The sequence below is a fragment of the Moesziomyces antarcticus genome (genome assembly GCF_000747765.1).
Source record: "Moesziomyces antarcticus DNA, scaffold: scaffold_v10029, strain JCM 10317, whole genome shotgun sequence".
Classification (NCBI taxonomy): Eukaryota; Fungi; Basidiomycota; class Ustilaginomycetes; order Ustilaginales; family Ustilaginaceae; genus Moesziomyces; species Moesziomyces antarcticus.
This window is the reverse complement of record NW_014638981.1, coordinates 1-25,632: the sequence shown is the minus strand read 5'-3', so window position 1 is coordinate 25,632 and position 25,632 is coordinate 1. Positions and strand designations below refer to the sequence as shown.

The window sequence follows — 25,632 nt, the reverse complement described above, 5'->3', positions numbered from 1 at the left end:
GACATTGTGCTTCCTTTTTCCTTTCTCGTTCGGCGCGGTTCCGGTCGACACTCAGATGGATCGTCGTCCCCAACGCAGCAGAGGTCTCGAGCTCGGTCGTGATGAGAGTGAGAGGATTCCTTGCTTTGTCATCCGCAAGGTTGACTCAGCCGCAAAGCACTTCGTGGCATTGCTTTGGCCGGTGCACCGGCCCGCTTCGACGCGTCGTCTTGGCGTCTAGTCGCGCCATCCTGAGGCAGCTTCGTGTGTCCAAGCACGAGGCTGATCCATGGCAGCCGCCCCTGGCTACGCATAGGTCTCAGCCTTTCCCCGTCCGCTCTGGCTGCTTTCTCGTCCTACAAGGTCTAGATCCAGCTTCGATCGGCCAGCATCCCATGAGGAAGACCAGAGCACGCTTGGTAACTAGCCGGTTTGCATCGCGGCCGACAATCTGCGCCAAAGATCGCCTTGCTTCTCCGGTCGCATTCTGCTCATGCTCAAAGACTGCAACCGCCGCAGAGTTTGCAGAGAATGCATTCGGCCAGTCCTCTCGGGAGAGGCTGTGCGCATTTTCCCAGCCTACACCCGCGTACCTTCGGTCTTCCGACACTATGCGCTGTCTCGCATGTAGAGTTCGCGAAGAGCTGCGGCGCTGTTGCCTCGTGCTGCCGTGATCCTCTGCCCGAACGGTACGTGGCCGCCGACGTGAATTCGAGCCAAGCCCTGGCGGGATGGGTCCAGGCCGCATGAGACCCCGCTCGCACATGTCCGAGTTGTCAAACCGCTGCCTTGGTTCGCAGAAGCTCCGTGACCAATCATCCTTGAGAGGGCGGCGGCGTCGCTCGGACGGACGTAGCCGCTTCCTTCCTCGTGTCGCCCAGATGCAGCCTACCTGCATCTCTAAACATGCGACTCTCATGCTGGCCCTCGCGTTCCGAGCCCAATTCCGCCGAAACACAACTTCCTTCCATTCTCTCTCTTCTCTTCTTGCTTGCTTCCAAGGATCGTCTTCACTTTCTCCTCTTGACCGCTCGCACCCGCTCTTCATCTCCAGAGGGTTCACTGAGTCACTCTCCTCTGCTTCGGACGCCGGCATGCTGTGTCCTCTCGCTCTCAGCCCCTGTTGACCGCATGAAGTGAACGGCACTTTGCTCTCCCTTTCGCCGCGCTCGCAGCTCACCCTTCCGCCCTTTCATTTCTCTACTTTCCTCCATTCGTTCGCACCGCTTCGCCGCGCTAGTCCGAGCCAAAAAGCCTCTTCTTGTTGGTGGAGACGACCAGCGCACTTTAGTGTTCGCCGAACTTTTCTCCGACCGCGATGCATTCAGCAGGCATCAGTCGCCATCACGCTATCTAAACCTGCAGCCCTGCTGCTTCGACACTCGACACTGATCTGCCAGACTACGTCTTGACGACTTCTCAGCTCCGACAAGCCCACGCAACATGTCGCTGGAAGAGCGAGACCAATCATCTGGCTCCCAAGCTCGCCATCCTCGAGCCGACGCTTCTGCACACGATATGACCGCCGGATCTACTCCGCCAGCCACTGCAGGGCGCATACACACTCGCCATTCTGATCGAGAGATCAGACCAGGTAAGTCTCTCCGCGCCTTGTCGCGCCAATGACGTTGTCATCGAGCCGGTCGCTAAAAGAGCCACCGGTCCTCTCCTCTTTCAAAACGTCGACCCTGACCTTCTTGCCGCTGTCCAGACGACAACGACGATAAGGAGATGTCTTTCTCTGGCAGTACACAACCTTCGCTTCGAGGCCGTGCGCATCAGAGTCCCAGTATGACAGTAGAGTCTCTGACGACAGCATCGCTACAAGCATCTGGTGCTGTTCCGCATCGCGCAGAGACATCAGCTGGAGACCTCGCGCCTGAATCGGCACAGAACAGCTCTTCTCACCGAGCACGCAAGGGGCTCAGTCCATCATCTCGAAGCACACAGTCGCAGACGCCACGAGCAAGTTCGTCGGCATCGAGCAGCACGATCGCTGCCTTGCAGGATCTGCGTACTGGGCTCTCGGCTCCGCCGCCCATGCTGACGGGGCTTCCGCAGCATTCCCTCCAGGAAAGGTATGATTTGTACACACTCTGCTTCTTTCAAGGCTTTGATCGGGTAGACTTGCTGAGCATCCACGCCGTCTCCACCTCTCGTGCACATACAGAACATACAAGCTCATCATCCGCCAGCAACCGCAGCAAGGTCGCCTCTGCGGACTGGGAAGCAAGGACAAGCGCCCTCTGGACCCGCTTCCAATCCTTCAGCTACGCATACTCAAGAGCGACGGCACCGAAGACGAAGAGTGAGTACCCACTAGCCTCCATACTCCTCCATCCTATCAATTGCTGACCCGCCCTGGCATTCATCGTCTCACGGCTTCTCCGACAAACAGTGCTGAAAACAGCCCGAACTTGATACTCCAAGTCTCGCTGCGCAAGCAAAGTATGGCGACAGGCACGCACGCCGAGTCGGTGCTGGTCGAATCGAATGCCACCGCCCACCCATTCACGCGAATGCTCGAAGGCCGGCTGGTGGCGAGTGCCAACGTGGCGCGCGACCTCGACGGCTCGCGTGCGTGCTTCTTTGTCTTTACCGACCTCAGCATCCGACAGGAAGGCCACTTCCGCCTCGCCTTCAAGCTCATCGCGCTCGGACCAGGTGACCCTTCGAGTCCCGGCGGGCGGGTGTTGGCCGAAGCGCTCACCGAGCCATTCGCTATCTACAGTCCGCGTCGCTTTCCCGGCATGACCGAGTCGACGGAGCTGGCCAAGTGCTTGGCAAGGCAAGGCATCCAGGTGCCCGTGCGCAACGACGTTCGGCGCAGGCAGGAACAGGCCGACTCTGACGAGCGCGACAACGACTGAGCCTGACACAGGCTGGCAGCAATCCACATTTTGTTTCTCGACACGACTTCATCTGTGACTGCGAGTGAGATGAGGCTCCGTTTCGGCCTTCTTAGGTTTCGGCAAACTTACGCAAATTGAGTGCGGTCGTGGGTGGGAGGAAAAAGAAAATCCCGGTGGGCCCTCGACAGACACGGTCACCAAGCATCGCTACACTTTTCGCCCGGCGCTCCCACCGCCCTCGATCGCTCCCTTTCTCAGCCTCAGTGTGTTTCGCGAGGTCTCACATCCGACAGCACTTGGCATTGGAAATAGAATCGCAGCATCAAGGCACTTGACTGGCTTTCTTTTGGGCATTATCGCAACCGGAACGCGTGTGTGGAATCGGGGGTGTTGTAAGACGCGCAGCACGACAGGCGTACGCGACGATGTTGCACTACGGCTGCAACCTTTCCTACTCGGCAGAGACACCGGGAGGTAAGAGAAGCGGTACGCCCTGGCGGGCAAAGTGGCGCGAGATGTCGGTGATGTAAGGCGCCGAGTAGTCGGTGCGTTTGACCACCTCGAACGTCTGCGTCTCGACCGAGGCGAGGCTTCCCACCTCGGCCGCCTCCATGCCGGGTAGCGAGAGCCGCAGAAGCGTGCATCGGATCTTGAAGCGGCCGGGAGTGCGGATGCTGAGCTCGGGAAAGAAGAAGTACGCCTTTTCCTCCTCGTCGGCGTTCGGCGAAATGTACTGCTGAGGCCCTGCCGCGAGTGTGCCATAGAGCATGCGGACAATCTGCGGCGAGTCTCGTCCCGACAGCTGCGTTGCTGATGGTTCTCCCGTACCGGGCGTCAGGGTATCCTCCGAGGCACTGCTTGTCGATGCTTCCGTCGAGTCCAGCGAGAGCGGCGTCGCCGTCCCATCGGCCAAGCCGCCACGATGGCTGATCTTGTTTCGGACGCTCCGACCGCGCCTCGGCACGGCCGAAACGGCTGCAGGTGCGGTTGTTGCTTCCTGGCTCTGCTGCGAAGCAGAGCCTACTCTCTGATCGACCATATCTGCCACCCTGCCCTGTTCGTCGAGCAGCGAGCACTGGCAGATGAGGAAGGGAAGCTCGGCAGTAGCATCCGAGATCTTGCCGTCTCGAAACACCTGGAGCTCCACGATCAGTGGAGGTGCAAGGCCAAGCCGCCCCAGCAAATTGTCTTCGAACGCCGATCCAATGGTCGGTTGCTGGACCAAGACGAGCTTGTAGGTGAGCGAAGAGCTGCAGGATGACATGGTCGGCGACGAAGGCAAGGGCCAAAGTCAGCAAATAGGCCAAGCGATGCAGGGGAGAGCCATAAAGAGGAGCAAGGACGCTCAGGTTTGGAGCCCGCCCGGTTATCAAGGTTTGACAGGCTACGAGGGGCAGGACAACAGAAGGTCTCCCGCCTCGACGAGCTTTGGGTCCACGCAGAAAGCGAGCCAAAAGCCAGGTCGGCCCGCGTTACCAGCTAGTTGGGTCCACGGTGGGCCCGCTGAAAAACTATGAGACGTCTCTGATGGGATCTGTAGATGAAAAGCGGCGAACCGAACAAGCGGACCATCTCCTCCGGCAAGATGAAGTGCGGGCGATGTGCGTGGCAACGCTACGTAACAGGAAGACGAGGCATCGGACCGGTCACGACTCACCCTTCGTTCACTTTTTCGGCCCGTTTGCTGATTGGCAAAGCTTCACCGCCAGGCTCGCTGCCAAGTCGCCGCTTTGTGCTTCTATCGCTGAGATAGCTGCCAGATGAGTGGGCTGAACTCGTGCTCTCCTGCGCCCGAGATGAAGATGGTGCCGGTGGGTTCTTTTCTTGGCTCCCGGGCCGCTCACTCTCCGTCAGCTGATGCTGGCGGGACTGGTGCCGTCGTTGTCTATTCAACCGGCCTTGGCTGAGAAGTGTGGGCGAAGAATCGATGAGAACGCGCCGCAAGCAAACAAGATTACGCCACAAATCACGCGGCCCATTGTTTGCAAGAGCTTGACCGTGCTGCGGTCGCGGAGTACCTCTGGAGTGCTTTGCCGCCTCCATTGAATGTGCTGCCAACGTCTCGGGCATGATACCTGCACACGGCGATTTAATCAGGTCCGAGACGCCGGGTGGGCACAGTCGTCAACAGAGAATGGATTGGACTTGATAGCGGATGATTGTCGGAAACGACGGCGTTGAGGGCCTGACAATGAGGGCGACGGACTGCCGAGGAGAGGAAAGTAGATGGCCCGGCTGACCCTTGCGCAGGACACAACGCGAAGCAATCTGTGCGCGGTGGGACAGGTTCGCAAATGTGCTGCGCTGATCAAGATGGGCGTGGCATCAGCAGGGTGGTCGATGGCACAACCAGAACCTGTATGTCCGAGTCCACGACCAGGGTCTACAGATTGGTTTGTGCGACCGCCTCAGCCAATAGACGAGTCGTGATGGTTTTGGTGATGCGGGTTGTCGTTCTAGAACGTATCTGCAGTGATGAAGCAAGGCGAAACAGGTGGGTTTTGATGATGCAAGGCGGCTTACGTGGCTGTCTTAGTCGGAGCTGTCGATGGTGGGGTCGACGACGGTGCGCTTCTAGAATGACGGTAAAGATACATGCCGAGATGCTGATGGTACGGAAAGATGATGCTCGCACAGACGCATGGAAGCGTGTGAGAGCGTCGCGAAATCAGTAGACCCCTCAATGCGAAGTGTCGGCGGACAAGGGTGTTGGCTATCGGTGAGGCTGGTCACGCCGATATCAACGTGCTGAAAGGTTATCTTCCGTGTCCGTGGACCGGACCGAGTCAATGATGACGGATGGGCAGATGGACGAAAAGAGGCAACTGGGACCTCGGCGACCTAGGCTGAAACTACGCCTGCAGGCGGCAGGGCAGGACGACCCTGCGCGATAGCTCAGAGGACGGGAATTAAAGGGGCGAGTACAGATCCTTGAAGCGATCCTGCTGAGCTCGCTCGGAAGTGCGAGACACAAGCCGCGATGCTCGGCTGGAGCCGAAGCAGAATGGTAGCGACGGTGGCCAAGGCAAGTTTTGGCGACTGGCCCTCGGTCGTTGCTGCTGCAAATGCGCGCTGCCAAGCCCGAACGCTTTCGCCGGCGTCAGTACAATCTCGTCGGCTTCAGCAGATGCAGGTTGGATCTGAGACAGTGCAAGGCACTGTTGGCGAAAGCAACGACGGCAGGAACCAGCGGCCTCGAGCGTCAACGCGGATGGATGGGAGGGAAAGAGCCATGGAAGGGCAAGCGCACCGGCAAAGGCAGACAAGTGATTCGGGAGCCTGGCCGAATCGATCTGAGACATCGGATACGAGCCAATCCAGCACGGCCCCGGATCGGCTAGACCACCAGGGGCACGGCAGTCATCAGCAGCTAAGATTCGAGGCGATGTTTGCAGCACTCGGGCTCGATCGCATGATCCGACGAGCGACGCAGCTGCGCATGAAATCGTGACGGAGGAGGAGAAGCAAAGTTGATTTTCAAACTGGAGCTCGAGACTGACGCCATGCTGTTCGAGACATGTGGATCGGATGTTTGGGTTCTCCGAGGTCTGCATGCCCCCAACGAGGGGACTGGTCAGATCTGGCAGGCTCACCACCTGCCCGCACTTTACGCGAACGCTATGCAAGATTGCTCCTCCCATGGCTCAGATGTCCCCTGCCAGTTTCATCCTGATGCTCGTCCTATAATAAAAGACACCACTGGGCTTCTCCGCCTTGTTCGATATCGTTCAACGGAACGATATCGATCGATCTCCCAAGGCTACAACTTAGCATGGCGAAAGCGAGGCCTCGTTTTTGTGGATCGCGCTGCGAGATGAGCCGCAGCCGAGCTCGGCTGCGTCCCGTGGCTGATGAAGCACTTTGCGACGTCCATCCTTGTTGCCGTGCAGGAAAGCAGCAGCGCTTACATTCTTGGCGGGTGAGACAAGGCCGACGGGACCCATCGGCAGCGCCTGATGCGGGGCGAGAAGACCGCGTGCAGTGAATTCGAGGCCTGGGTTTGAAAGAAGGCTTTTCTCCAACATCAGCTGGAACCTGTTTGGCCGCGGCCTCTGCTCGTCGCGACCATCTAGCTTGTTGCCTGAAACTCGGGCCAGCCGGTCGGCTGCTTTGGCTGCTAGGTAGCCCCTCGAATTCTGCTTCAATGACGCGAGCAAGAGGCAGCGTTGGAGGGCAACCCACTGCAGAAATTCGCCCCGGAAGCGGGACAGAGCTGGACCAGTGCACAAGCGAGATTGGCTCAATTGGGCTAGGAACCCTGGCTGGGGGCCCCAAATCGGCTAGGGCCAACTTAGCGGTTTGGAGACTGGAGCCAACCCAAGGCTCGGAGGCAGATTTGGCGCCTGGTCGTAATCGGCCACAGATCCAAGGCGGGCGCGAGAGATCAGCGTGTGCACCCGAGCTTCTCCGCACTGAACGGTGCCTCTTCAGACCACTGCGGTGCTTTCGCCGTCGCCGCGAGCCGACGAGATCACGAGCAAGCGGGTGCAGGCGAAGAGCTCGGGCTGTAGGTGCAGGCGAGGCAGATGCATGCGAACAAACGCTGGTCGCTCAAAATGCAAAGGCGGGGTGGCGTAGCTGCACTGAGTGGCGGCTGGCGGACCACGGCGAGATCTCGGTTGAGCTGCATCGAAAGATGACAGAGCATTCCCGAACAGCGCGTGCGGACTGGGAATTTCTCGGCAGGCGCGTCGGTGCTGTTGAGCAGGTCGGTCGGATCGACCGCTGCAGCTCACCGTCCCGCGCCAAGCCCGATGTGACGGCGCTGCATTTCATTTCGTGACTTGGAGCGGCGGAAGATGCTACCTTGCGTACGCAGGCCGGAGAGACTGTGCCGGAACCACACCAGGCAGCGCCCCACCGATGTCTCAGGGCAGTCAATCCTGCCGAACGGAGTTGCCTTCAAACTAGGCTTGGTCTGGATAGAGCTCGGTTTCGTGACAATATCGCTAGAAGCGAGCCAGAGTCGCTAGACTCCGTCTCCGGTCTAGCAGTCCGACAAGCGCGACAATGACCGTCCCTGGCTAAGATTCGAGACGTCCTTGGCACATCGTGATGGGCCGCGATGAGTCGTGATGAGCTGCGATCAGTGAGCCCGCCAGTGTAGTCGCTTGCCATGCGAAGCAGGCCCGCGTCCGGGTGAATTGGGGCAGGTCGGCGCGGCCGACGCGAACGCAGGGTCCGATCTCCACATACGTGCTAGGCCGAAGCGAGCGCAATGTCATTGTTGCGATCCTCTAGCTCAGGCACACTTGCGCTCAGAAAGCTTCAGTCCAGCAGCGCAACTGATGGGTCGTGACGATTCCCTTCTGCGCTCTCCCTGGCCAGCTTGTTATTCTTCGGGTGCAGTGCGCACGTGCCGCCCGTGCCGCTGCAATGCGCGGCTCCCTCCCAACTCGGCGGCCCTGGCGAGTGGCTCTTGAGAATGCGCGCAAACAGTCAGCCGCTTTCTTGGCCGCATCATGAAAGAGTGCAAGAGTGCGTGACTGGGACACAAGGTGGGCGGTTGGCTGAGTATGCACATGCATGCCGCATCTCGTCTCGGAACTCAGCCGCAGCTGCGTAATTTGCGCAGGCGGCTGGCACGGGTGGGATCCGAAGGCTCGAAATTATTAATAGAACTCGATTCGACATGCAAGAAAGAGAAATTCGGATGCAAGCAAGCCAAATAGCGACGTTCCAGCTGCTGTCTCAAACATCTGCGCCGCTGCCTTGCCATCCGTTCGCTAAACCACCGTCACTCTACCGGCTCGCTTCCAGCTCCGACCAATTTCGACGGCATCGGGACCATAATCGTCCGGATCGGCGTCGCCCCTCGTCGACATCAATCTCCCCCTTCGATTGCCATTGCGCTGAGTTGCTCGCTTGGCACCTCTTGATTCGGCCGTTCAGCGGCTCCTTGTAAGCCCATACGGGCAAAGAACCATTCCAAATGCCCATCCCCGCGGCCTTGCATGGGCGTCTGCGCCAGTTCACCGTAGCCTTTCTGGTACCAGCGTCAGCAGCATTTCTGTACTGGGCTGCTTGTCACTTTTACGATACTCGCTCGAACACGTTGGATCTGCGCCAGGAGACGAGCAAAGTGATCATCGCTCGTAACTCAGCTCCGCGTTGGCACATTTCACTTCTTCTTGGGATCGCCCAGGCATACGCTTTGTCCGAGTACGCACGATTGGTCTTACTGCTGCTGCACGATCCGCACGGGGCGCAACTCTGTTATCGGCAGCAAATCTCTGCATCCGAGCAGAGAAGCATGCTCGACGATAGTGAGGTGCGCCGGGAGATGTCGCATGCAATGGACACGGACGACGAGCTCGAGTCGTCGATCCTCTTCGATTCGAGCCTAGAGTCAGCAGTTGCCGTCAGCACGCCCGAAATGAACACGGCCGTGCAGCGCGACGACATCTCCACCAACATGCTCCTCACGCCCTCATGCCAGTCTTCCGACGACTCGGAAATGGAAGCTGCCAAGCCGGCAGGCTGCGGTCGCGAGAACCAGCCCGGAGGAGAGGGCTCACCCATTCCACCATCTCTGTGCGCTTGCGAGGAAGACGACCTTCTCGTAGCAGTCGAAGACGATGTTCGGAAGCCGGACGCTGCTGGCACCTGCCCGAGCTTTGCCAGACTCGCGCACCACAGTGCACACGTGGAGGGATCAGTGGCTCCCACTGACGGTGATCGTGAGGATGCCGACCATGGCGAGGAAACAACCGATGCGAGCATGCATGAGCCGTTCAGCGCTAACGAGGGTGCGAACCCTGCCCATGAGCACCTCGAGGAGGAACAGCGGTACCGCGAGCAGCTTCTGAGCGCAGCTGACGAGAGCTCGATGGACATCCTCTGAGCTCCCCTTGTTTCCATCCCCTTCTACCACCATGTTGAGCTCGACATCTCTCCTCCATCCGCTTTTTCAGACCCGCCAAAGTTCCCTCAGCATTCAAACCCTGGCTCCAGCCGAACTCCATTCGATCGTCTGCACTCTCGAACTCCGTCTCATCTGCATTTCTCCATGTCATTCATGCATCAGGTGCGACGCATCTTGTCACCCACGTATCAAGACTTCCGTTTGATGATGAAGATTGCACTTCCAGGGCCGTGAGCAGGAGATGAGCATGACATTTCTAGGCGGCCGTGAAGAGAGACACGATTTGGTGAAGTGTTTCCTCATGGACGGCGGCACGCGCGTGGGCGAGGAAGCATGGTACAGGCGCGCCTTCACGCAGAGCTTTGGCGGCCGGGTTTGGGAATGCGGTCTGCAGTGCCCACACAGTCGCAGGAGCGTTCCTGCGGCCGAGCTCGACATACAATCTCTCAGCCGCGGAGAGCAATGCTGGTGGCTGACGAGCATCAAGCAGATCCAGCAGGAACGGTTGGGTGGTGATGTTCCAAGCTGCATCGTCCGGTAGCCTGGCACCGATACCTCTGACGACACTCGTCAGCGTCGCGACGATGGCGAGCGTCAACTGAGCCGGGACGCAGGTGGGCGAAGGCAAGATGAACGGCGGCTGGATGTGATCGTGAACTCTCGACGAGCGCTTTTGCTGGCGAGGTGCAGCGTCGATATCATGGATCAGTCCCACCGCATGCCGTTCGCGTGTCTCTGACGCATGCGCTCGTCCCGAACGAGGATGGAACTTCCATCGCAACAGCGTGAGCAGCTGTTCGAATCGAGGCCATGCCTCTTCGACTACACGCTTGCCAACGAAGTCCGGCACATGCTGCACCGCCGCCTCGACAAACCTCGCCGCAGCAACCCACACTTGCGGATCCTTCTCGACCAATGCTGCCTCGATCTGGGCGTAGGATGCATCACTCTGTGCTCGACCGGCTGCACCAATGGCGGTGCGGTCCAGGTCGATGATCGGGGTCAGTTGGGAGGAGCGTGATGTGCTTCCGCTCGAGTAGGATGCGCCGAGACGGGTCATTACGTGCGGCCATGCACTGTTGACAATCGGAAGCAGCTCGCCTGTACGGCCCTGGGGAGCGAGCGTCTCGACACCATGGCGCAACAGTCCAAGCACGTGGCTTCGCAACACGGGCGACGGATGCGTTAGGAACACTGCCGCCTTTTCCAGAATCTGCGCCGCCACTTGCTGACTCTTGCTCGGCTTGTCCTCCTTTTCATCTGCGGCCTGTTTGCCCTCCGTATTGTCATCTGCCTCGTCAAATGCAGCTTGCTCGCGTCGACGCGCAGCCAGCCAGGCCTCAAAGTCTTCAACCTCGGTTTGCTGACTATCCTCAGACGCAGAAAGCAGCGACGCCTTGGCCTTGGTGGAAGACGATTGCTTTGCCGTTTGTTCCGCTGCCATGGTCTCGAGAATCGAGTCGAGCACCGCCAACAGTCCGCCACAGATGGACGGGTGCGCATGGAAGCGGTCGAGCGCGTCAAGCACCTCATCGATCGCATCCTCGACCATCGGCACGATCTCGGAGCCCAGCACGCGGATCATCTCGACGAGCACGAACGGCGCCCTCTGTGCCGATACCAGTGGAAGCACGATCCGATCGCCTTGACCAGCATCGATCACAACATCGCCACGCGCAACAGCCGCACCTCCGCTCTGCGACCGACCGTCGCCGCTCGCGATAGCACGCAGCTCCTCGTCAAGCCCACTGATGAGGCGTTGGCACGCGGAGCCGAGAATGTAGTCGGCGTGGTCGAACAAGCAGTTCTTGACGTCGCCGTACGCCGTGTTGAACGCAATCTCCTTCATGGCTGCTGCCGACGCACGTCGCACGAGGTCCGAGCTCGCCGTGGACGAAGCCGACATGCCGCTGATGAGCGGATAGGCCCCACGCAGGAGCAGCGAGCGGAAATTTTGGCCGAGCAGCTTGGAGCTCGAGCCGACCAGCGCAAAGGCGAGCGCGTTCGAAAGATCGACGCTGCGCTCAGCCTGGACGTATCGATGCTGCATCGCCTGCTCCTGCTGAGCGCGGCTGACAATTCCGCTGGACACTTTGGAAAGGTTGGCTGCACGCACGAAGCCCAGGTCGAGCGCGGGGCCATGTCGCAAGGGTGTGGCGCTTTCGATGTCTTCCGACACCAGCGAGATGCCCTTGACTCGCTCAACAAGCGAGGCTGACACGGCCTGAGGGGACACATCTGCGCCTTTCACCACGTCGTGCTCGCGGTGAAATGCGTCAGCACCTCCTTGAGCCTGGTTGGCACGCGAGAGCACATTATCGCTTTTTTGCCGGCCAGCTATCGCCTCTTCGGCGTCGCCGTCGAGCATATCCACGATCAAGCCAAAGACCTTCTTCCCGAGGCGATGCGCCACCTTGCGTGCAGTCTTGCTTGCTTGCGCTGCGTTAGCCATGCCTGCGAAGCGGAGGCCAAGCTCGATGTTATCGATCCAGCCGCTGATTCCACCCATCAGTTCGGCGGCGACCGCCAGTGACGAGAGGCTCTCGTTTCGCGCACTGTCGCCATCCGTGCGATCTGCACCGCCGGTGCTGATGATCCCCGGTAGTCGGATAGAGCGCAGCTTGGCAGCCCGCTCGACAAGAAGCGGCACGACAGCAAACACATCGCCTCGGTCGGACTTGGCGTCTTTCTGGCGCGCTCCGAGCTCCTGCACGAAGGCGAGAGCGAGCGTTCGTCCAAGCTGGAAAAACATGCGGCTCAAATGGCGGGAAGTGCTCGCTTCAAGCCCGGCGAATGCAGGTTGCAGTCGCCACCCGGCGTGCGCGCCCGGAACATCGCTGTGCTCGTCGACGAATTCCAGCCGTTCGGTCTTGAGGAGCGCGACTAGGCGCAGGATCCTCGAGGGCAGCTCCTGTGCCAGTTGCGCCAGCGCAGCTTCTCGTACCCGCGCAGGAGCAACGTTTCCATGTTCTTCCGCACGCGCAAAGGTGAGCTGGAGTAGCGTTTTCACCCGTAATGCCAGGCGCGAGACAGAGTCGTCGCTCTGCGCCGTGACAGCCGCAGGCAGTGCGTCGAGCGCCTGCATCAGCAACGACCAAAATGCGGTGCCGTCCTTCAATGCCGGTAATGTCGTTGCTCCCTGCTGCAAATGGAAAGCGAGTTTAGCGCTCTCGACGACCGAGGTCGTGTTGGACTCCGAAGCGAGATCGACGATCCAGGTCAGCAGAGTGCTGATGCTCGACGTGCTAGTGCCCTCCCCGACCCTTGCATCGTCAGCCTGCGCACTGGTTCCGTCCAGTCGCGCCATGCCTTGAAGATGGTCATCGAGCCAGGCAAACGATGTTCCGCAAACGGACAGTAGCGCGACCGCAAGCCCCAGCACCGCCCTCTGGACCACCGTGGGAACGGTAGAGGGCAGCGATGTTCCCGGAAGCGACGGCTGCGTGAGCGGCGAGAATGTTCGCAGCGCAAGGTGGATTTGAGCAAGCGTCGACAGCGCCCACTTGGCCTCTTGCTTGAGCTTTCCCTGGTTGCTCGTCTCTGCAGGTGCATCTGCGTGCATTTCTGGCTCTTCTTTGGCCATTTCTGCAGCTATGTCAAGCCCGTTCTCATCGCAGCTGCTTGTATCGACGAATTGCGAAAGGTCGGTGAGATTGGCGGACGGCGAGGTGTCGGACGCAGATGCGCCATCCTGTCCGGCCCCACCCACATGCTCTTCCATGATGTCGTCGAGGCAGATATCAGAGACTGTGGCCCTGAGCAGATCGCCGAGCATCTCGATCGCTGCTGCAGCGACAGGCGCGGGTGTCGCCTTGGGCTTTGTACCGTCTTGCTTGGCTCTCACGCGGCTGGTGGCGACGCGTGTGAGGGATGAAGTGATTCCAGGTAGGAGTGGGCGGAGGCGGAGCGCACCTGCCTTGCGAAGTGCAAGCTCGTCGCTACTCTGACATTGGCCGATACAGTATAGCGGCACCACTGGCGTTTGCGTCGCGGCAGAATTCGTGTCGGAAGGGAGGGGACACACACCGCCGATCCACACGAGAAGAGTGGAGCGAGCTACGGCGATTGCTGTAGTCCGCACCTCGGTCGACTCCAAAGAAGACTCGGCGATGGCGAAGGTAGTGGACAGGACGAAGCTGATTGCACCTTTGGCGACTTTGTCCGCTGCAACGTGCTTGAAATGTTCGGGCGTCGGGAATAGGACTTTGTGATCCATCCTTGTAGATGCCCCGTTCGATGAGGGTTTGTTGTTCGTGCTTCGTTTAGCTGTTGACTTGCTCGGCTCTTCAGCATCGTCCAGCAAGGGAAGGTCGGAAACACCATCCCATTCCCACTCGTCCGCCGCCTTTGCAGCCGCAACATCACCGCGGGAGCCCGAAGTCGGACCAGCCTCGAAGCGCACCGTCAAAAGCTCTTTCAGAACCCGCAGCGCAGCGAGCTTCACCTCATCGCTAGCACTTTGACGTGGTTCCGCCGCATTTGGAGCGCTTCCGACGGCTGAGCTCGCGAGGATCACGAGATCGCACCAAACTTGCCACTTGGATGACGCTGGCGGTGATGAAGCGTCTGGTTGCGAAGACCATGCTGTCCACCACTGATCCACCAGCAGCGCCAATACATCAAGGATGCCTTCGATCACTGAGTCTGCAAGGCTGCTGATGCCCTTAGGTGCGGCGGTGATCAGTTCCGAGATCGGGTAGAAAACGTAATTGACCAGGGACGTCGGCAAAGTGGTCCGAGTGCGTGACACAAGTCTTGAGGCCGAGCTGGACGAGCTGGCGATATTGTCGTTTGCGATAGAGACTTGCTCGGATATGACGGCCTGAAGCGTCGACTTGAGGCGACGAAGGCTGGTGACTACCTCTTTTGTCTGTGCGGGCGCGGCGGAACGACCTGCGAGCCAGAGCAGCTCGACGCACACTGGCTTGAGGCGTTGAAAGGGGGTTTGTGCCGTACTGGAGCCAAGTGGACCTTGGCAAAATGGCCCTGCCGCCGAAGATGAGAACATCTGCGGCGGTCGCCTGTGCTGGCGAGGAGATTAGCTGGTGGGGATGGTGGACAAAGCTCGCACTCGGCAGACTCGAAGGGTCCAAGAAGCTTTTGGTGGAGGCGCAGCTCAAGTCCGACATCCGAAAAAAATCCACAAAAATGTGAGATTCCATCAAAGACTGAGTGTGGGGGAGGCGCGCTCGTGTTGACGCGGTGTTGGGCTGTGCTGCTGGAGCGGTTGTTGGGGTGGGCGCCAAGATCCGCTCAGGACCGGCCGACGAGATGATTCGACTGACATCGTCGATATAAGCCGACCTTGCCTCGACGTTGGCACGACCACCCCCGACGCTTCCACAGACGAGACACGATGGCGGCCACCACTGAATCCGCAGCCGAGGGCGCTGTGACGCTGGCTATGATCAATGAGCTGCAGCAGCAGGTGCTGGACAACAACCCGATCTACAAGTACCTCCTCTCTGATGTAAGTGCGCATGGGTCTGTATCGCCGCGAGAACGTATCGCTGACCTTTTCTTGGCTGTTTGAACATTGCTCGCGGTGTAGCTGGAGATCAAGATTGTCAGTCCAGGCTTCATCGAGGCGCACGTGCCGGTCAGCAAGACATTGATGAACAGCAAGAACATCCTGCACGGCTCTACTTCGGCGACGATCATCGACTGGATCGGAGGCATTGTGATCGCAAGCACGTCACCGGACCGCTTCAAGAACCGTGGTGTCTCGGTCGACATCCACGCCACGTACGTCGGCGCGGCCAAGGAGGGCGACCTGCTCATTATCCGCGGCAGGAGCAACAAGGTGGGCCGCAACCTCGCCTTCATCGACGTTCAGATCCTCGGGCGCAAGCCCGGTGCGACGGATGACAAGGACGACCGCGTCGTTTGCTCCGGTACTCACACCAAGTACGTCGGCTAGATACGCACTTCACACAAACAGCAAAACGCATAGACAGACGATGCCGGCTGACGGATGGACGATGCGCGAGACATGAATGTGGTTTGCTTGGGTATGTGGGATCTTCCATGGTATCCTGGAGAGCATGCAAAGTGCCGTAAGCAGCGCAAAAATCGCCGCTCCACCGGTCAAAAGGGACGTATAGGGACTAGGATGTCTGATCTGGCGTCTTGACGTCGGTAGCTTTGCTGGCTTCTGCAGGGTTGCTGATTTCTGCAGCTTTGCTAGCTTCTGGTGCCGGCGCGACGTCCGCTGGGGGAGACGCCGACATCTGAGGCGTGGCCGTGTACGCTGGCAAGGCACCACCCTCAGACTCTTCCTTCTTGGCATCGCCTTGCTGCGCCTCCGAGTTGGCGATCGGGTAGTCTTCCACGGGCAATGGACCCTGTTTCCAACCGCAGTTGAAGCGGCAGCAGTTATCCGCACATGTCGCGTCCGTACCGTATGCGCCTGTCAATCCCCGCCGCAACAGTGCAAACAAGTCAGCACGAAGCGCAAGACAGTCAGCCAACGATTCAGTGGCAGCAGTTGTACCATCAATGTCAGACGGGCGGCTACATACGAGTGTTGCAGATGTTGTACTGCACGCTGGCGGCTACAGCCGCCAGACAGCCACCAATGGATTCAGAGAGCACGCCAAGACCGTCGGCCATCTTGATCGAAGTCTGCGAGTGGGTTGTGTTGTGCTTTGGGTAGGAAAGTGGAATGTCGAGTGAAGGATGAGAGTCAAGGCTGGAAAAGACGTGGAGGTGGATGAGTCGATGGTCGGGTTTTGTACCTTTGGCGCGCCACCCGACAACCGGGTCCTTGGCACACCGCTCGCGAGGGGTGTCACGCACATGTTCCGCTCTTACCGCCAACTGTACCGCCCAATCATATGCACACATCGAGCAAAGCTATCCGAAGTGTCATGCAAGCATAGCCTTGTGCAAGCCCTGTTTCGCGGACTGCCGAGCGGGCGGTGCTTAGCGCGCTTCTGTGCCGGTGCCCTTTTCTGCGGGCTGGATTTCCGAAGGAACGCAGAGAACGCACGGAAGCGCCAGCCCCGGCTTTTTTTCTTTCTCCGAACACTACGCTCGAGCCGCCCGCTGTCAAGCGTGTGTCGCGGATCATCGGCTTCCACATGTCCACCTGTCTGCACGGAAGCCAATTCAACACGCAGTGCTGCCCTCTTCGCTTACCCCACTCCTCTTTGTGCTCCCAATCGAGACTGCTCTTGCTGCTCTCAAGACTCTTTCGAACTCAGACTCAAGGCAGAGTGCACAATGGACGGTAAGATGTTGCACCAGGTCAGATTGAGCCGAGCACATGGATGTAAGACTAGAAATACATGGGAGAGCTGAGTCTCAGGACGAGATGGCCGAGATGGTTCGCTTCTCGCCGCGCAGCGACGTGATGGGCGACCACGAAGTGCGGGGGTCCTTGGTGAAGGCGTGCGCTGCGAGCGGCGGCGAGCGCGAGCCGCGGTTGGCGATGACAGGCACGTACTCCTCGCCGCCGAGCTCCATGGGAGCCGAGCGCGGCGAGATGGACGACGAGTCGCGGCTGCTGCCACCATTGCTGCTCGCGGCGTCTTGCTCAGCGGCGTCGCCGTCGCTCTTGCCGCCGATCGAGCTTCGCGGCGAACGAGAGCGCCAGGAAGGCAGAGCACCGGCGCCCGAGGACGACTGCTTGGGGGAGCGGTGCTGCTCCGAGTGCGCAGAGGAGGCCGACAGCGGCGGCGACAGGCGCAGCGAAGGAAGCGGCAGCCTGCCGATCGAAGGCAAGGGCGCCGGAGAGCGGGCCGAGGCGCCGCCAGCCGAAGAGCTCGACAGCCTAGGCAGCGTCAGAGACTCGACGTTGCTCGAGCTGCGAGCCCTCCCTGGAGAGGGTGCGTCGTTACTGGGCCGCACAAAAAACCGAGCCGCCTCGCCGATCTGGTGCTCGGCCATGTTCCAGCACTGGCGCGCGGTAGCCCACCACCTCGAGGCGTCCGGGCTCGGACGACTGTACTGGGTGCAGATGAGCAGCGCCGGGAACGCAAACAGGTTGCGACGACCCGTGATGCTGAGCACCGAGAGGATGAGGTGGATGTTGTCCACCGCCGCCTTCTGCTGGCCGCGGTCGGGCTGGGGAGCGCCTGCGCGGCGGGCCTCCATGAGGAAGACCGAGCATTCGGCGACGAGGTGCATCTGCGCCCAGAACCAAGCACGGTGCGAAGCAGCACTCGCCTCGGGCTCCTCGAGCAGACGGCTGGCCTGCTTCATGTTGTAGTCGTCAAACTTGTGCTCGACCACCAGCGCCGCAGCCCACGACTGCAACGCGTCCTCGCCCAGCGTGCTCGACTCGTTCGAGTCGATGACGAGGCCAAAGACGGTGATGATCTCGGCGAGACGAGCAAACGACTTGGTCACGTCGTCGCGCGTCTCGTCGCCCGAGCTGCCAAAGGTGCGGACAGCAGCCAGCACGTCGGCGCGACGGACGGTCGAGGTCTGGCCTGCCAAAGCGGCGATGGTCATGTCGAGGGTCCAGGAGAGAAGCACGAGGCGCTCGCACATGGCGCGACGAGGCCACGACGACGACGACGACGAAAAGGCATCGCGCCCATAGTTGGCCTTGCGAGCGGAAGGGAGATGGCCTTCTGCGAGGCGGAGGGCGGCGATCATGCGGACGGCATCGTTGGAGTACGAGAGCGCACGCTGCAGACGGCCCATGCCGAGCTCGTGGGCGGCGAGGAAGCAGAGGGTGAGCGCGAGCTCGACGTCCGGACGGTCGAGTAGAGTGTAGCCTTCGTGGTCCTCTTCGGAGAGCATGCGTCGGGCGGTGCGGGCGAAGACCTCGCCGTGCGAGAAGCGACGCTCGCGCTCGGCTTCGCTGATGCCCTGCTCGAAGCGTGCGGCGAGGGCGAACATGGCCATGAGCAGCCAAGCGGGCACCTCGGAGGTGGAGAGGTCGCGGAGGAACGAGATCTCGTCCATGACGCAGCTGAAGGGGTGCATCTGGGAGAAGAAGATGCTGATGAGCTCTCGCCTGCGCTCGGGAGCCACGTCGTCGATGGTGAAGAGGGCTTCCATCCGCGCGCCAGCGTTGCCGATGGACATGGGGCTCGACTTGGAGCTGAGCGTGTTGGCACGAACGCGGCCCGAGACGTCGCTGCTGCTGGGACTGGGCGCGGCGGCAGTGGCGTTGTAGCTGGGCGAGCGGCCGTCGGAGGGGTGGAGCGTGGCACCGGAGTGAGTCGAAGCTGGCACGACGGCGCCGGCGGGTGCGGCCTCGTTGGCGACGCGGGCGGTGGGGATGACCATCTTGCCGTTGGCATCCGAGTAGCAGCAGGTGCGACCGCTAAAGTCACAGTTGGAGCAGGGAAGGCCGCCATCGCATCGACGCTTCGCCTTGTGGCAGGCGACACACGCCTTTTGAAGACGCTTGCGCTTTCGGCCGGTGGCTGCGTAGATGGTGGTGCCGTCTGCGGTGACGTGGGTGGTGCGAATGATGGGCTGCTCTGCGGGGCTGGCGGGGGCAGGAGCGGACGCAGCGTAGGTCGGAGGCAGAGGCGAGGAGGGAGAAGGGCCGGCGGAGGGACGATGCGCCCAAGCGTCGGGGCGATGCGAGTGCTGAGGCGGCGAGATGGGTGCAATGTGGCCGCTGGAGAGGGCGCGGTAGGTGGAAGGACCCGCGGTGACCGAGTAGGCCGAGTGTGCGAGGTGAGGGTGGGAGGGGTGCGACGAAGGCTTGTGCTGATGCTGGTCGCTCACTGCGCCCCATGGGCCAGAAGGGTAGGTGGGATGAGGGCGAGACATGCCTGAAGATCCGCCTGGAAGCATGTGGACTCGAGTGTGCGAAGGTGGATGGAGCTGTAAGCAGGACCAAGACGGAGAGGAAGCTAGGGTGAAGCACAACCGGTCGTGAAGACGGACAGATGTGACGATGCAGATGATACGAGGCTGGGCGGTAGGAAGTGTGTCGGAATGAGATGCCGGTGGTGGTGGAACGGGAGCAGATAGAGAGGGGGGCACCCGAAAGGGTGTGAGATGCCCGAATGCCTATATACAATCGGCAGGGCGACCACGAGGCGGGACTGCCAAGACTTGATCAATAGGCGGTGGTGTCGGACCTGGGATTGGCACGGCCAGCTCAGGTCTCGAGGAGGAGGCGGAAGCGAGGCGGAAGCGGACATGCGGCAATGCCAAGAAAAAAAGGCGAGTCGCGAACCGACGGACTCGACCCCTCAATCAGACGGGCACGCGCGCAGAGGACGTGCGGCGGGAAACGAGGGGCGGGCCCTGCGGACAACGAGAGGGAAGGGGCGAGACCGGGCAAACCGAGTGTCCTGCTGAGCCACGCCACGGACCCACGGAATCCAGCAGCCAGCAGCCGCCCGCGAGCTGGACCCCAAAGCGACCAAGGTCAAAAGAAGGTGACAACTCATGCGGCCCGCAACGGAGCCATCCGAGGTGCCACACCACAGCCAAGACAATGAACACGTAGGCCAAGGGATAAGGAAAAGGCAAGGCACCGCTGAAACCCACGGGCAAACGATGGGAGGGAAGGCTGCAACACCGGGCACGAGAACACAATGGCCAAAAATGCCAAGAAGAGTCCAAGCAATGGAGGCAGAGCCAAGAAGCCAAGGCCGAAGACGTGCGGCTGCTCCAAATCCCTTGCGGCTACGCCCCTCCTCACCCTTGCCCCTCGCAATGCCATTCGTCCTCTCCTTCACATCAACAACCTCGTTCAATGAAGGTCAGTCCGTGGCTCGATTTCTGAAGGCATGGGGACGTTGAAGCGGTGCGTGCCAGACGCATGCCCGAGTTGCGGGAGGGAGGGCGGTGGGTGAGTTTGCGGCCGGACAAGCGGACAAGCGGGCGGTCGGGCGGAGCTGCAAATGAAAAAGGGCGGAGCGGCGGTCGGGCTGCAGCAGAGACAGGCACCGATGAGCCAGCGTGCGTCTGGCAGGCGCTGCGCTGCGCATCCAGAATTCACTCGGCCCGCACCCTGAGGCACTGGACGAGAGGAAGCCCAAGCGAGCGCACTCCGTCGCAACGCCAAGACCTGCAGCCCCAACCGTAGGCATCCCGCCAAGCCTCGCAGCGAATTGCGAAATCAAGTGCGACTTGAATTGGAATACAATCCACGTTGCGACCGCTTTTCAATGTAGAGATATGGCACCGCCCCTCAGGCGGATGAGCCGTCCGTCCATCAGGATGGGCATATCGTTGGCGAATCAGATGCGATGCTGGGCTGGGGTCTTTGATTGGGATCGCCAATCCACGCTAGCGCACCGCCGCTCCACTGCCGCCTGTTCCGCCCTCGTGCCTCGGATACGCGGAAGTAGGCTAGCTAGGCTAGCTAGGCTAGCTAGGGTTGCTTGATTGCCACCTTGCGACGCTGGACACCACCTTACGCTCCCACACTAGCCCAGCTTGCTTGGATAATGCCTGCCCTGGTAGCGTTCTGGTCAGCCCAAGCCATGTCGAGTTGAGTCGTGGAAGCGTGATTGCGGCCTTGTTCACAATGCTCAAGGCGAGCTGGAAGAGCGGCCGCGAGGGGATGCGGTCAGCTGCGCCAAGCTCCAGATGACGCCGCTACCGCACCGCCCAGAGATGACAAGGCTTGGCACTCATCGATGGTGTGGTGGCTGGCCCCGAACCAGCTCGATCCTTGGCCCCTACCCGATCGGTCTTGATCAAGCCGCACGTGCTGTCCGCAATCGAGCCAGGATGATTGCCGATGATTACAGAATGGTCGGGTTTGGCACGAGTTACGGTAGGCTTAGCTGGCCGCCGCCGGCTTCGAGCCCGCCCTTTGACAAGTGGGCTCACCAGGCACGACTTCGCTCCTATAATAATACTCAGAGAGACCCTTCGTCGACCGGCTACTCCGCCTCGCCAGGCTTGCTCCAGTCCGATGGGAAATCTCCCTCTTGGCTTCTGCCACTTCTTTTGAGGCAGGCCAGCCACGAGGGCGGCTTTCATTGTCTCGCAGTCGTGGCCACCCAACGATGTCCCGGCGAGAGTCGTTCCGATGAGGTCCTGCACGACAGGGGAACGTGAACGCGGGCCGAGCTTCTTGGCGCTGACCCCTCGTCCCGCGCTGCGGACTCAAGCGAACAGCAAAGAAACAGAAAGCAGACAAAGAAGGATTCGTCCCCGCTCCCACGTTCGCCTCCTCTCGCGCCGATCTTTTCACCGTCCGGGCACTTGAGCAGTCTCAGACCATCTGCATTACAAAAATGCACGAGGCGGATGCCAAGACCGCCTTCGGATAACCGAGCCTGCGGTTCAGACCGCGCATCAAATGCAGGCCCCTCCTCCCCACTCTCCGACTCACCGCCCGCCCACGTTGGGCCCCGAAGTTGACCTGGACCCGAACCGCCTCTCTTTCTCGGCCCAGAGAATGTCGCCGATGTTTATTCGCTCTGTTAGAGCGGAAACCATCTTTGCTCTCCGCTTCGCATCGACCGCCCCACACGCTGCTATGAAGGTCATACGGATATCAGATTATAGCATGTATAGTACATCTTGGGAATCTCTAGATCACTCGGGGATCACTCTGCTGCGCACCAGGCCAGGTACGTCGGCAATGCCCAGCAGGTGCACCGATACGGCGATCACCAGGCCAAGCAGGATGAAGCCCGCCGCAAAGCCGGCAAACATGACGCCAAACATGGCGATGATGGCCAAAAAGATGCTGCCTCGGATCGCCTCCCAGCTGAGCCAGCCTGTCTCGCGCCCTTCCAAGAATGCATTGATCCGCTCCGCCACGACGCCACTGCCCGCCACCACGACGGGCACGCCCGTGCCCGGCTGCGTCGAGGCACCCACGAAGAAGAGGTTGTTGAACGACGCATGCTGGATCGAGGGGCGGAACCACAGCACCTGCGGGATGGTATGGCTCAAGCCGAGGATCGAGCCGCGGAAGAGGTTGAACTTGTCGCGCCAATCGAACGGGTCGTTGACAATCTCGTGGTCGATGAGCTGCTCAAAGTCCGGGCGGTTGAGCCGCTTCTTGAGCGTCTCGATCACCTGGCGTCGCGCGCGATCCTTGGTCTTTTGGAACTGTTCGCGGCTGCGCGCACCCTTGCTCGGATCCGTGCACGGCTTCTCCGGGATCGAGATGGGTCCGCACGGCACGAGGATCACCAGCGTGTCCTTGCCTGGCGGCGCCGCCGACGGATCCAGCCTCGAAGGCACGTTCACGTAGAACGACGGCTCGGTCGGCGTGTCGCCGTCGCGGAAGATCTCGTCAAACGACTCCTGGTATGCATCGGCGAGGAAGATGTTGTGACCGCCGAGCTCTTCGACCACCGAGTTGAGCGACCAGTAGAACGAGATCGAAGAGCACGTCTGGTCCTTGGACCGCAGCTTCTTGGCGTACGAGGATGGCGGCAGCAGCTCGTTGTACGTCCATACCAAATCGGCGTTGCTGACCACCACGTCTGCCTCGAGCACCTCGCCCGACTCGAGCTCCACGCCCTTGGCCGTCCCCTTGCGCTCGTCTACCACGATGCGCTTGACGTTGGTGCTGTAGCGGAAGTCGACGCCAAACTTGTCGCGAGCGATGTTCTCCATGGCCTCGACCACCTTGTAGAAGCCGCCGATCGGGTACCAGATGCCTTTGGCGTACTCGGCGTATTGGAGGAGCGAGTAGGTGGCCGGCGCGTCAAAAGGGCTCATGCCCATGTACATGGCCGAGAACGTGAGAGCACGGCGCACGTGGCGAGACTTGAAGTACTTTGTGGTGCGGTCGTAGAGTGTGGCGTAGATGCGCAGGCCCTTGGTCTTCCACAGCATGGGGAAGAGCTCCGGGCGGAAGAATGCCCACCAGGCGGACCAGTCTTTGGTGAGGACGTGCGTGATGGACTCCTCGTAGTTCTCGCCCGCCTCTTTGAGGAAGGCGAGGAAGTTGGTGAGCGGATCCTCCTTGTTTCCGGCGCGCTTCTCGAAAAAGTTGAGCGTCTCGCCCATCTGGCTGAGGTTGGACGAGAGCATCATCTTTTCGCCATCGGCAAAGTGGATGCGGTAGGCAGGGTTGCACTGGTGCAGCCGAATGTGCGAGCGGATGTCCTCGCCCAGATCTTTGAAGCACGCCTCAAAGATCTCAGGCATGAGGTAGAGCGACGGGCCCTGGTCCCAGCGATGTCCATCGTGGTGGATGAGCGAGCAGCGGCCGCCGCCGAAATCGTTCTTCTCGAGCACCGTCACATCGTGTCCGCGTCGACCGAGACGCGCAGCCAGCGCTGTACCACCGGCACCAGCGCCGATGATGATGACCTTCTTGCCGCTCCGGCGCGTTGGCACGGCGGCGGACGAGCTCATGCGAGACAGCGCAGGCGTCGTGACCTGCTTCTCCGGGACCTTGCTCATCCTTGACGATGCTCTGTGGAAGAGGGGTCTAGGTGCGGATGGTGGTCGCTCCGGATGCTCTTCCAGCGACTCACAGCTGGTTACACACGCCAGGAAGACAGGGCCTCGGCAAAGGTGAGATTCTGAGATCCTCGCCGTCCATGCCGCGAACCCTTGCATTCCAGCGTGACCCTGACCCAACACATCCATTCTCAGAGTCGCAATCATTGGGTCAGCGCGCAGCCTTTTCAGCCGCGTCGAGCTGCACCCTGGCCATCGCATGTAAGCAGACCGTGCAGCATGTGGAGCTGTGAAAGCTGGAAAAAAGGTCAAGAGGCGCCTCGATCGGGAGCAGCATCGGCGTGGAGAAAAAGTGGATGATTTAGATCTCGGTTTTCGGTGCTCTTTTTTTTGGGCGGTTGTGCGAGAAGATTTGAGCCTTGGCAGCCAGGGTTCAAAGCATGGCTCCTTCATACACGGCACCTGTCCCTTCGACCAACTCGTGGAAGCATCTAACTCGTGGAAGCATCTGGACAGGCAGGGACGCACTCCCGATATCGATGCATGCAGCTCGTGGGTAGAGCTCCAACCATCTTGCCGCGCCTCTCCGTCCCGTCGCTGCTCTCGTCTTCCGCCAGCTCGTCGTGGTCGCATCCCACCCGATCATACCAAAGGAACCTCGCAAGCATGGCGCCTACTCCCATCCTGCTCGCCCCGGAGCGCGCTCGAGCTTCGGGCATCACGCTGGCCGACCATGAGTCCGCCTTCCGCGAGAACTCGGCGACCATCGTCATGCCGTCCGCCGAGGCGGCCTTCCTCAACCCCGTGCAGGAGTTCAACCGCGACCTCTCGACGCTCGCCATCCGCACATGGAGTGAGCAGCTGGACGCCGAGAAGAAGGCACGCTTCCTGAAAGCCGCACAGCGAAAGAGCACCACGAACAGCAAGGGCAAGGGAAAGCGCAAGGGAGCTCAGGCCGCAGCCGCGGCTGCAGATGATGCGGACCAAGCGGCCGACGAGCAGCCCGATGCTAAGAAGGCGCGAGTTGACGAGAACGGCAACGGCTTGGCCACAGCTACGGCTGTCGCGGCCGAGGAAGCTAGCTCGAGCGTGGTCGAGGCGCTCAATCCCGAGGACGACTACCGTAGCTACAGGTTCACGCTGCTGGAGGCGCTGAGTGCGACAGGCCTGCGCAGCATTCGATATGCCAAGGAGATTCCACTTTTGCGGTGGGTGCTGGCCAACGACCTCTCGCCCACGGCCGTCGAGGCGATGAAGCGCAATGTTGCGCTCAACTTCCCACCAGATCGTCCCATCGACGAATGGATCGTCTCCGAGGCCGGCAACGAGGCCACGCATGACCAGGACATGGACGAGGATGCTCTGGCGGCTTTGGAAGACGAGGCTCGTGCTGGCGCGATCGCACCCGCGCCAGCCAAAGACGAGACGGAAACACCAGCAGCCCCATCGAACGAGATTTCGCCGAGCACGCCTGCAGCTGCAGCTGCCATCCACCCGGACTGCAAGGTGAGGATGAACGCAGGCGACGCCATCACGCTCATGTACACGCACCGCGAGCCGCACAAGCGCTTCGACGTGGTCGACCTTGACCCGTACGGTTCGGCCGCACCATTCATCGACGGTGGAGTGCAG

At 60.6% G+C, this 25,632-nt stretch overlaps 11 protein-coding genes across 11 annotated transcripts; 4 read left to right on the top strand and 7 right to left on the bottom strand.

Moving 5' to 3' along the window:
- Positions 1-1,422: 1,422 nt before the first annotated feature.
- Positions 1,423-2,849, top strand: PAN0_029d6203 (VosA; the record flags this gene model as incomplete). The annotated part of the gene is made up of 4 exons (XM_014798348.1): positions 1,423-1,573; positions 1,691-2,057; positions 2,150-2,287; positions 2,378-2,849. 4 exons carry the CDS (start codon positions 1,423-1,425, stop codon positions 2,847-2,849), a joined length of 1,128 nt encoding a protein of 375 aa, XP_014653834.1.
- Positions 2,850-3,282: 433 nt separating this feature from the next.
- PAN0_029c6202 (uncharacterized protein) lies at positions 3,283-4,095 on the bottom strand (the record flags this gene model as incomplete). Its single annotated transcript, XM_014798347.1, has 1 exon — positions 3,283-4,095. One exon carries the CDS (start codon positions 4,093-4,095, stop codon positions 3,283-3,285), a length of 813 nt encoding a protein of 270 aa, XP_014653833.1.
- A 1,645-nt stretch (positions 4,096-5,740) lies between these two features.
- On the bottom strand, positions 5,741-6,472 carry PAN0_029c6201 (uncharacterized protein; the record flags this gene model as incomplete). Its single annotated transcript, XM_014798346.1, has 1 exon — positions 5,741-6,472. The coding sequence occupies one exon, from the start codon at positions 6,470-6,472 to the stop codon at positions 5,741-5,743; it is 732 nt and encodes a 243-aa protein (XP_014653832.1).
- A 126-nt stretch (positions 6,473-6,598) lies between these two features.
- On the bottom strand, positions 6,599-8,056 carry PAN0_029c6200 (uncharacterized protein; the record flags this gene model as incomplete). The annotated part of the gene is made up of 3 exons (XM_014798345.1): positions 6,599-7,012; positions 7,265-7,556; positions 8,028-8,056. 3 exons carry the CDS (start codon positions 8,054-8,056, stop codon positions 6,599-6,601), a joined length of 735 nt encoding a protein of 244 aa, XP_014653831.1.
- A 707-nt stretch (positions 8,057-8,763) lies between these two features.
- Positions 8,764-9,675, top strand: PAN0_029d6199 (uncharacterized protein; the record flags this gene model as incomplete). Its single annotated transcript, XM_014798344.1, has 1 exon — positions 8,764-9,675. The coding sequence occupies one exon, from the start codon at positions 8,764-8,766 to the stop codon at positions 9,673-9,675; it is 912 nt and encodes a 303-aa protein (XP_014653830.1).
- A 277-nt stretch (positions 9,676-9,952) lies between these two features.
- Positions 9,953-14,704, bottom strand: PAN0_029c6198 (uncharacterized protein; the record flags this gene model as incomplete). The annotated part of the gene is made up of 1 exon (XM_014798343.1): positions 9,953-14,704. One exon carries the CDS (start codon positions 14,702-14,704, stop codon positions 9,953-9,955), a length of 4,752 nt encoding a protein of 1,583 aa, XP_014653829.1.
- A 348-nt stretch (positions 14,705-15,052) lies between these two features.
- Positions 15,053-15,616, top strand: PAN0_029d6197 (thioesterase family protein; the record flags this gene model as incomplete). The annotated part of the gene is made up of 2 exons (XM_014798342.1): positions 15,053-15,166; positions 15,248-15,616. 2 exons carry the CDS (start codon positions 15,053-15,055, stop codon positions 15,614-15,616), a joined length of 483 nt encoding a protein of 160 aa, XP_014653828.1.
- Positions 15,617-15,803: 187 nt separating this feature from the next.
- On the bottom strand, positions 15,804-16,308 carry PAN0_029c6196 (uncharacterized protein; the record flags this gene model as incomplete). Its single annotated transcript, XM_014798341.1, has 2 exons — positions 15,804-16,105; positions 16,218-16,308. 2 exons carry the CDS (start codon positions 16,306-16,308, stop codon positions 15,804-15,806), a joined length of 393 nt encoding a protein of 130 aa, XP_014653827.1.
- Positions 16,309-17,001: 693 nt separating this feature from the next.
- PAN0_029c6195 (uncharacterized protein) lies at positions 17,002-19,458 on the bottom strand (the record flags this gene model as incomplete). The annotated part of the gene is made up of 1 exon (XM_014798340.1): positions 17,002-19,458. The coding sequence occupies one exon, from the start codon at positions 19,456-19,458 to the stop codon at positions 17,002-17,004; it is 2,457 nt and encodes an 818-aa protein (XP_014653826.1).
- A 2,712-nt stretch (positions 19,459-22,170) lies between these two features.
- Positions 22,171-24,000, bottom strand: PAN0_029c6194 (phytoene dehydrogenase-like; the record flags this gene model as incomplete). Its single annotated transcript, XM_014798339.1, has 1 exon — positions 22,171-24,000. The coding sequence occupies one exon, from the start codon at positions 23,998-24,000 to the stop codon at positions 22,171-22,173; it is 1,830 nt and encodes a 609-aa protein (XP_014653825.1).
- A 543-nt stretch (positions 24,001-24,543) lies between these two features.
- Positions 24,544-25,621, top strand: PAN0_029d6193 (uncharacterized protein; the record flags this gene model as incomplete). The annotated part of the gene is made up of 1 exon (XM_014798338.1): positions 24,544-25,621. A coding segment is annotated over one exon (1,078 nt), but the record flags the coding sequence as incomplete, so codon positions are not given.
- Between the last annotated feature and the right edge of the window lie 11 nt (positions 25,622-25,632).